Source organism: Prunus dulcis, chromosome 4 (assembly GCF_902201215.1).
Source record: "Prunus dulcis chromosome 4, ALMONDv2, whole genome shotgun sequence".
NCBI classification, from domain to species: domain Eukaryota; kingdom Viridiplantae; phylum Streptophyta; class Magnoliopsida; order Rosales; family Rosaceae; genus Prunus; species Prunus dulcis.
This window is the reverse complement of record NC_047653.1, coordinates 17573105-17583209: the sequence shown is the minus strand read 5'-3', so window position 1 is coordinate 17583209 and position 10105 is coordinate 17573105. Positions and strand designations below refer to the sequence as shown.

Sequence of the window (10105 nt, the reverse complement as noted above, 5' to 3'; positions counted from 1 at the left end):
TGTATTACTTAATTACCTGACTATTTTAAATGGTTTGGGCTTTTAATACTTTCCTTTCCTGACTAACTAATACAACCCACAGACCCCAGTTTAGATAATACACGCTTAATTATAAGCCTAGGAAAAAAAAAACACATGTTCTACTTGAAAAATCAGACATTATTTTTATCTTCTTCTCCCTAGGGTTCTTCTTTGCTATATTCTACAATGGTTATTCTCTTCACTCTTCTCTAGGTATCCATCTCTCTCTCTCTCTCTCTCTCTCTCTCTCTCTCTCTCTCTCTCTCTCTCTCTCTCTCTCTCTCATACTCTCTCCAATACACTTCTCTTCTTCACTCTTCATCTTCTTCTTTGTTATCTTCTTCAGAGACTATTTGGTGACTGTTTGTGGAAAACACAAATCAATAATTTGTGTGTGGTGTTTTTTTTGTTTGTGTTATAAAAAATATAGTTTTCCTTTTTCGTAAAGCCAAATACAAAAATCTTTATATTATAAAGAACATATAAACAAATTGGAAAACTTTTAAGGTACAATGAAATTGAAGAAAAACAAATTTATAGGTAAGTAAAAGCAAAATAGATTATAAGTAAGAAGGTGAGTTTGGTACAGTGAAGCACGTCAAAGATGCTGTCCTAAAGCCCTTGCAGCCTCCCTATGTGTAAGTACTGACGGTCTACAAGACTCCAAGATACGACCCCTAATACATAAGCTCAAGATCCACTATGAGCACATTCATAAACGGATATGTCTTCAAGTCACATAACCATTGCCCAAAAATACTAATAGAAAGTAGAGAATATATGTAAAGGTAGGAGAAGAGATAATTAAATTTTGTTGTGTGGTCTTCTTTTTCAAATGTGAAGGAGGAGTGTCCTTTTATAGGCATCCAAAATCATGAAACATTCACCACATTAAAGCAGAAAATTAAGTCATTTAATATAGAAATAAAACCTAAAAACAAATATTCATAACCACCACAATAAATAAAATAAAACAGCCAAATAATTAAAACAAAATTTAAAACTTATAATGGTAAATTTTTTAAAAGCTTTTAAAAATTTCAACAGTTTGCAGCTTTGCTTAGTGTTGAAATTCATTCTTTTTCATTTATGTTGTCTCGATTCAAAGCTCAGCCAACACAAGTTTGGTTCTTAATCCTGTTTTAATTTTTTAATTGGCTGGTCAGTATAAGTGGCTCTCGATTCAAAGCTCAGCCATCTTCTAAATTTTTTTATATATTAATTTTTTGATAAAAACCCCATATTCCAAATTTAACTTGGGGGGTTTTGCATCAATGATGTGGTGGGCCGACAAGGAAGACAATGAAGGAAGTAGGGGTGGTAATTTCGGATACGACCCGATACACGACTCGAAACCCGCACGAGAAATTAGCGAGTTCAACCCGCACGATAAAAAAACAGGTGAATTTCGGGTCAACCCGTCCTGACCCGTTTAATAAACGGGTGGATTTCGGGTCAACCCGCTATAATACCTATCTAACCCGTTTATTTAACGGGTCGTGTCACGGGTCGTGTCAACCCGCATCGAACCCATTAACCCGTTTTATTTGCAAGTGATATGAACTTTTCTGTTCAATTTGGAGTTGAACTTGAACTTTTCTATTCAATTTGGAGTTGAACTTGAACTAATGAATATATATTTGTATTTAATTATTTACTTAGGTTGTATTTGGGGGAAGTTTTATCAAACTGTTAAAATTATTAATTTAGTTATAATAAAAAATGAACAGGTGGCGGGTTACATGGGTTGGGTCGTGTCAACCCGTTTATAAACGGGTCGTGTTCGGGTTGACAATTTCTGACCCATTTATTAAACGGGTCGTGTTCGGGTTGACCATTTCTGACCTGTTTAAAATCTTGACACGACACGAACCCGACACGACACGACCCATTGCCACGCCTAGAAGGAAGCGAATAAAGGGAAGAGCGAGTCGGGAGAGAGGTTTATTGTTTCAGTATTAGGCAGTCGTTGGATGTATCTAATGGCTAAAATGATTTGTCAATAATTTGGCCAAAAAAAAAATTAAAATTAAAATGTCATATGAATCTTATCAAAAAAATTACGTGTTATTTGAATTTGAATTTCAATTAAATTATTAAAGAATTAAAAAAAAATTGTCTGATCCGATGTTATCCGACAGAGCACCAAACACATTATAATTTAGTCAGACTATTTATCAGAAATAATACCAAACGCCTTATAATATTATGGATAAACAGTCAGTACTCTCCGAAACAGATTAATACTATCTGACAGAAATTAGTCAGTATAGTCTGACATACCAAACGAGCCCTAAGACTGTTAACATGATGACATGACATGAACTATTTTAATAATTTTAGCATTTAAAACTTTTAAAATTTAAATTAAATATAAAAAATAAGTAAAAATAAGTTTAATTAAATATACAAAACAAGTAAAAATAGTTTTAATTTCTTTTTTATTTTTTAGAATCCAAACAAACAATTCTTACTTTTTAAATGCTAAAATTACTAAAAAGCCTTTGCCACGTCATCAAGTTAACAGTCTTAGGGACTAAATTAACGAAATTGGGGAACGGGAGACGCGAAATTAAAGCGCAGGGTGCATAGTGACCCAGTTAGAATTGTAAGGGGCAAAGTGGTATTTTTGGTAAAGCACAGGGGGCACATCGATAATTAAGCGCTTATTAAATTATGCATGGGAAAAATCATGGAAATTGGAGATCGAGATTCCTGAGTTTAATTTCTTTCAAAAGAGGCGTCATTTCTCAATTTCTATTGAGCATGAATTCGTTTTTCACTGTAATTTTTGTCATTTACAAAATTCGACATACATAAATCAAAACATTGAAATTATCAATTGAGAGAAATTTAAACGATGGAGATTTAAATTCCATCATTTAAGAATTCTATGCAATTTTCAATTGCTTCATCCAAACAAAGGGTTATATTATAATAATATATTTTAAAATTTTAAAATTGTAACAGTAAAGTAAAACTAGAGAAACAAATAATAGGTGTTGAGCAATTTTGCAAGCGTACAAATCACACAAGTAGTTTAGAGTTAAGTAAAGTATCGTTCCCACGAAGAGTGATTTAATTTACTAAGTATCGATTGTGAGTAACCGCATACTTCATTGGAACGATTGAATGATGAGATTTAATTAAATAATTAACTAAAAATAATAATGAAAGCAAGCATATAAAAATAAGGTGATCAGATTTATGTTATGAGATCACTAGAGCTTTCGATTTCACCATAGCCAATTCTACACAATTCCCATAGAAATTTGGTTTTCCTTTTCCTCTCAAAGCCAAATGCAAAATCCTTTACTTTCGTTTGGATGAAGGAAAATAAGTCGGGATTTAGCTACAAGTCAAGAATTGAGGAGAAATTGAAATTTCCATTGTTTGGCAATTTAAGCATGGACTTATTAAATGATGCGTAGGAAAATCGTGGAAATTGGGGATCAAGATTCTCGTTTAATTTCTTCCGAAAATGCCTCATGTCACAATTTCTATTGAGCATGAATTTGCTTTTCACTATAATTTATGTCATTTACAAAATTCGACGTACATAAATCAAAGTATTGAAACTATTAATTTCTAGACATTTAAACAATGTAGATTAAATTCTGTCATTTAAGAGTTCTATGCAATTTTCAATTGCTTCATCCAAATAGAGGGTTATATTATAATAATAAATTAGGGTAAGAAGGGAAACAAATAATAGGCAAATAAAAGTAAAATAAATTATGAGTAAGAAAGCTAGTAAGCATGACAAAATCGTTGTCCTAAAACCTTTGTAGCCTCCCTACGTGCTGGTACTGACGGTTTATAAGACTTCAAGATATGACTCCCAATACACAGGCTCAAGGTCCTCTATGAGCATATTTACAAAACCGTTGTCCAAAAATAATAATTGAAAGTAGAGAAAATATGAAACTAGGAGAAGAAAGAATCAGGTTGTGGTGTTCCAAATATGAAAGAGGAGTAACTTTTTGTAGGCTTCCAACATTTGTAAGCCCTATTTAGTGGGCCGCGTAGAATAAGACTGGATTAGACTTCATATGTTAGAGTGGACTGGTTGAGACTAGACCAGACTTTCTTAACCATTGTTTGGTACCATATATATGTTTTGGGATGGGACATCATCTTATATATTTAAAAAAACTTCTTTTTAATCAGATTTTGTTTTTTTGGTCAACCAAAATTATTATTTTTCATTTTCTTTATGAAATAAAAATAATCTTATTTTAATAAAAAGAAATCAAACATTGAGAAAAAAATGGTGCAAATTCTGGATAGGAAACGAGATGTGAAGATCTTTAATAAAAAAAGGAAAAACAAAGATTTTTTTCTTTTGATCTTTTCAGATATCAAAGGAAATCAAACCCTCAGAAAAAAAAAAATTGAAAAAAAAAAAAAACAGAAAGCCAAATCAGAAGCCAACGAATTGTCTTTCTGGTCTATTGACAAAAAAATTAAAACAAAACTTAAAAATCAAAACGATAAAATTTTTAAAACCTTTTAAATGTCAACAATCAAGAAATGACTGGACACCAAGAAAACAAGTCCTTCCATTTTTGACATGATAATGATTCTGAGCAAAGCACAAAATGAAAACGAGACCAAAGATATAGACTGAGCAGAGTGGATGTGATACGTGAGCACATATAGCATTTACATCAATGCTTTTGATGAAGCATGTTACAAAAGTCTTCCCCTATAGGTCCCATTGCACACCAACCATCCACACTATTACAAGTTACAACATATTTTCTTCTTCTGTCTGTTGTATTTTTTGTCAAACATTTTTAACATGGACACGAAGAAAACAATTCCTACATTTGGACGTAATAATGAGAGTTATAGCTCAGCACCAAATGAAAACGAGACCAAGGATATAGAATAAGCACAATGGATGAGATATGTTAGTGGTTCAAGTCAAAATCATGGTGCTTCCAATTGAGTGCTACACATATTGAGCACTTGCTGAAGGTGGTGGGCTGTATCTGGCGGGTGGGCCTCAACTATGGGCCTCTCTGGCAGCACCCACCGCCCATCCTTACTCCTCACCATCCCCTTATTCTCGTCTTGCCGCCAGTGCGGCGGCACCCCATACTCAGCCCTTAAGAAATCGCAACTCTTGTTCACAAGTGCAATGTCCCTCTTGGTCACCAAGCAGAACTTCTGCCCCTTCCCATGGTACCCATCCACCAAATGCAAATGGGCCTCAAGATTATGTGCGCACCCAAAATCATTAGTGGGCTTTAGAAATGGACTTTGATTGTGGTCCAGCTCAAGCTCCACTCCCACATGAGCATAACTCCAAGGAAATGCAATAGTGTCTTCTATGTACTTTTGAAACCTAAACTTCTCATTCGTAATGATGCCTGGCACCCTAGGCACTTTATCGTGCACATTAACCACTCTCAGCACCTTAACTCCAAGCTCGTCACATCTTTCCTTGAATCTCAGATTCCCAACTCGAGGACCCGAAAACGAGTACACCGTGATCGGAATTTTTGTGCTCTCCAACTCATGATGACCGTCATGTACTACAATATTGAGTCCCATTTCTGCTATGTCATAAGCGCTCAAAATAGCTAAAGCAGCACCAAGACTATGCCCTGTGATTGTAATGCTAATTTCTTCACCTTGGTATAGCTCACGAAGCCTCTTGACCTCCGCAAGAAGTTGCTCCCGGGCAGAAAATGAGCAAAACCTACATTCATCTTCCTTCTTGGTGTACAAGTCATAGAACCCGGATTCGATTTTGATGGACGGGTCGTTGCGAAACTGAGCTGGGTGGAGGATGTCTTTCAGGTCGTAAATCCATTCAAGATACGTGACTGTTCCTCGCCATGCAATCACAATGTCTCTTCTCCCAAGCCTTTTGATCTGGTCGGGGTCCGTGGCCACAGCCACGAACCCCATCCAGTTTGCGTGGCGGCTCCACACGCTGCCGAGCTTTGATTTTTGGAAGAAATTGGGGAGGTTGATGTTTGAAGTCGCGTAGAGGTATCGGCTGATTTGGTAGCCACGGTCGGCCATGTCGAGGTTTTCGAAGAAATGAGCGCCTTGGTACTTGCATGTGCCGCAGTACTTGGAGTGAGGATCGAAGTCGAAGGAGTCATAACATGCTTGAGCGAATTCTCCATAGCGGATGATTTCTTGACGGAGATGGGAGTTGAGTGTTGGATCTAGAAGCCCTTCCCAGTTGTCAAGGCCTTGAATTTCCTTCCAGATTTCATGGAGTGGCCTATGGTTGTCTTCATGGAAGACAAGGGTTTGTGGTTCAATATTTTCGTGATCTAATTGTACTTTTAGGCTTAGGCTTGAGAGTGATGATGAGCATTTGGTGGTTGTTTCTGGCTTTGGTGAAGTATAGGGTTTACTTGGAAAGATGAGAATTTTGGTTTTGTTGAGGTTATGTCTTGGGGAGAGGCATTGAGGGAGAAGTGGTGGAGTAGCATTAATGGTTTTGTTGGGAGATAATAGAAGAGAAGCCATGAAAGAGTTTTTATTTTCTTGCTAGAGAGAGAGAGAGAGAGAGAGAGAGAGAGAGAGAGAGAGAGAGAGACAATGGAGAAGAATGGTGCAAGATATGAATTTGTGATTGTGGGTTGTGTGGTTGCCGTGAGGAATAGAAGTGTGAGAAGAACTGGTCGAAGTCAAGCAATTAATATAAGGGAGATTCACTATTATACCCAATATGGGGGCCCAAATTATAAAAATACCCTATATAAAATGGACTTTAAAAACACACCCAAAGCTCATTTACAACATAACAAAAAAGCTTTTAACTTCTTATAAATTACAAAACTGCCATTAATTTCTTAAAACAAGCCCAACCCCAAAATCTCATAAAAATACCCAAAGCACTCAATAGGGCATCAAAGTAATTTAATAATAAATATTAAATTCAATAAGGCTAGCTATCATTTTTTGGGTTTTTTTTGGGTTTGTTTATAGGAATTCAATTGTGTAGAGTTTATTTATAATATTAGTGCTAGAAATGGGTATATCACTAAATATCTCTTAATATAATGTTCAGTTGTTCTTGTATCAACCACCAGTGGTGGACCAAATTTAAGAATCTTTATTATCACAAAGGGATTTGGCCCTTAAAAGCAAAAGATTGATTTGGAATTTTTTATTATTTGTTTGCTCGTTTTAGCGTTTGGCTAAATGAGGAGGTGTATGCTGGCACTAGGACGATGCATTGGTGCCCTTTTTGTGTACACTCATGATGATTTTTTGGTCGAAGCTTGGTTACCTCGTGACGATATTTTCTGTACACTCGTGATAATTTTTTGTTCTAAAATTTTGTTTTATGACAATTCATAATAAATGTTTTCTTTTAATTTAGTATTTTCGTTTCATGTGAAAACAGACAATAGTCTTAATTTAAATTTTGTGTAAGGACTTTAAAATCTCTAATCTGACTATTATAGATTGATATCTATAATTGATACTTAGATACGAACATTCTTGTCATCATAATGGATTGTGGATATCAGGATTCTGATTTATTATTACCGTTAGATTGTATTTGCATGGAATGTGAATTCACACTCAAGACTTACTCCTTGGTTAAGTTAGATGCTTATTCTAGCATTTTCGATAGTGCTCTTTTCCGTGTCCCAATCTCAAATGTACTTTGCAATAGCGTGCTGGGTGAAAATGTCAGCGGCAGTTCTTTTTTGGTAGGTGGTGTCTTCGTCACTTTTGCTTTCGAGTTCCCACTAAGCTATAAAGTTGGAGATGCGTTCTGATTGGAAATAAATTTATCAAGGCTTTGTTTACCATATGAAATGGTACCAAAAGGCTCTCCAAAATATCAACTAAGCTCTGCTCTGCTCAAAAGAAAAAAAGAAAAAAAATCAACTGAGCTTATTACTTATCTAGAAACAAAAAACATATGTTTCATTCCAATTGGATATTTAAGTTATCATTATGATTTTGTTTAGACTCTAGAGCATCTTTAAAGGAATGTGCAAATGAGTAAAAGTTGAAGCGAAGCACTGAAGATTGGAAGTATATTTCTTAGGCACCACACTTGTCAAGTCTGCTCCAGCACTCGTACACCTTTTACTACAATCTTCCTAAAACCATTAGCAAATTAAAGGAAGCTTTTATGGCAGTCTAGGTCATCATCATTGTATTAAATATCGGTTGTTTATGAAATATCAAGAGTTCCAAAACGCAAAAATTTCAACGAATATATCTATATCAGTAAAAATTGAATAAAATCATGAAAATTTTGAATGAAACTTTGAGACATGTTTATTTAATCAATTATCTACTAAATTAAAAAAAGAAATTTATAAAACATATTTACATGGTGGGCTTATGTGACTAAGGTCACTGGCAGATCCATTGAAGGACGAGTGTAGGCACTTGCCCTCACTTAAGATGGGATTCACCCTTGTTTTCTTGAAGCCTGCAAAGCCTGCAAGGTGTTAGACTAAATTATTCCCCAAAGAGGTGACTATGCTGGAATTGGGGCAAAGTGTTCCTCCGAGAGAACATGGAGTGTGAGGGTAGTTGAGTTTAAGTCTGTTAGTGATTTGAACTTCTACATTTTGCCCCTAAAACCAAAAGTTTCTTGATCCACTAGTGACTAAAGTTGGATATAATGTGCGATCACAAACACAAATGCTCACATAATATGCTAATTACTAATTACTAAATTTTGAGTACATATATTATTTTATTTTATTTTTTATGAATGAACAAAAAAAAAAAATTGAGATTTTCATGAGAAAATAATAAGAAATTAAGTATTTAAGAACAAAAACAAAATAATAATATTGTTGTACAAATAGCAACCTAAAAATTAAGCAACTATATGCACATTTTAAACTCGCAAGTGCATAAGATCAGACAAATAGTATCAAAAGCAAATACAAGATCATTCTCACGAGGATTGGATTAATATGTGTTTAAAATTAATTTCATAGATCTACTAACTAAATGGCACAAACTAAGAATCCAAAAGTGAAAGAAAAACCTAAAAACTGATTTCAAAACCTTAGGATTTCTAATCAAAGTTAATGTGCAATACACAAAGGCACTCGGTGTAAATAATGTGTTCAAAAGGATGATTTTAAGATGATTTCGAAAACTGAAAATATCGAAACAAAATATTAAGAACAGTGTTTGATTAAAATATAATTGGATTAGGGTTAAAAAAAATGAGAAAACTAGTTAGGGTTTCGATGTTCACTGCTAATCTTCTTCTTTAAGTAAACGATATGCACAATGCTACAAAACAGATTTTAGATGCTTATGTTTGTCAACCTAAAGACATGATATCTACTCTTTAAATTTCCCTAAGCAACAAGTTAGGCATGAGTATCTACACTAACTATTTTCATTCTTAAAGTGTTTAGCATGGTATCTACTAAGTTGCACTTTAAGAACGCATAACACAATGGAAATCGATGAACACACAACTCCTAGAACATGATATCTATTCTAGTTATTCATGATGATTAATTTCAAGAACTTATAATTAGTTCTTTTGTTACTCTCATAGGCACAAGACTCGGTCATCTAAATTTACCCATGTAATTAACAAACTGAATACATAGCATACATATGGTGATCAAGCATAACATAAGTAATGTATGTAAAGAGTAAAATATAATATGAAATTAATCAATTAAGCATCACAAAAATAGTTTACACCAAAGGCATATCGAAATCCTTAAAGAAACATGATTAGGGCTTCAATTGAGTCCTAACTAAAGTACTTAGTTACCCATAATTTAAATAGATAGTAAGAACATACAAAATAAAAAATAAAAACAGAAAGAAGATAGCTCTTTGATGATGTATTGGTCAGCTAGAGTGATTAGATGATGCCTTGACGATCCTCCTTGCTTCCTAAGCCTTTCAGACCTTGGAACCTTGAAGGATGGAGGAGAATGGGAGGGTGTGGCTGCTTTCTTCTTCTTCTTCCTTTCTTTTTTCTATTCTTACGACTCAAAAATCAGATCCCCTTTCGCACAGCAGGCCCTCTCTTTCAATTGATAACGTCAGCCACCATATCTCCCCCAAAGAAACGTGTTCTTTTTTTTCTTTTCAAAAA

The 10105-nt window shown here is 34.5% G+C and overlaps 1 protein-coding gene across 1 annotated transcript; it reads right to left on the bottom strand.

Moving 5' to 3' along the window:
* Nucleotides 1-4661: 4661 nt before the first annotated feature.
* On the bottom strand, nucleotides 4662-6605 carry LOC117626466 (phospholipase A1-Igamma3, chloroplastic). The gene has a single exon (XM_034358176.1). It carries the CDS (start codon nucleotides 6517-6519, stop codon nucleotides 4957-4959), a length of 1563 nt encoding a protein of 520 aa, XP_034214067.1. The 5' UTR covers nucleotides 6520-6605; the 3' UTR covers nucleotides 4662-4956.
* Nucleotides 6606-10105: the final 3500 nt, after the last annotated feature.

Coding starts and splice junctions, on each gene's coding strand:
- LOC117626466 (XM_034358176.1), bottom strand. CDS start 6,519: ATGGCTTCTCTTCTATTATCTCCCAACAAAACCATTAATGCTACTCCA.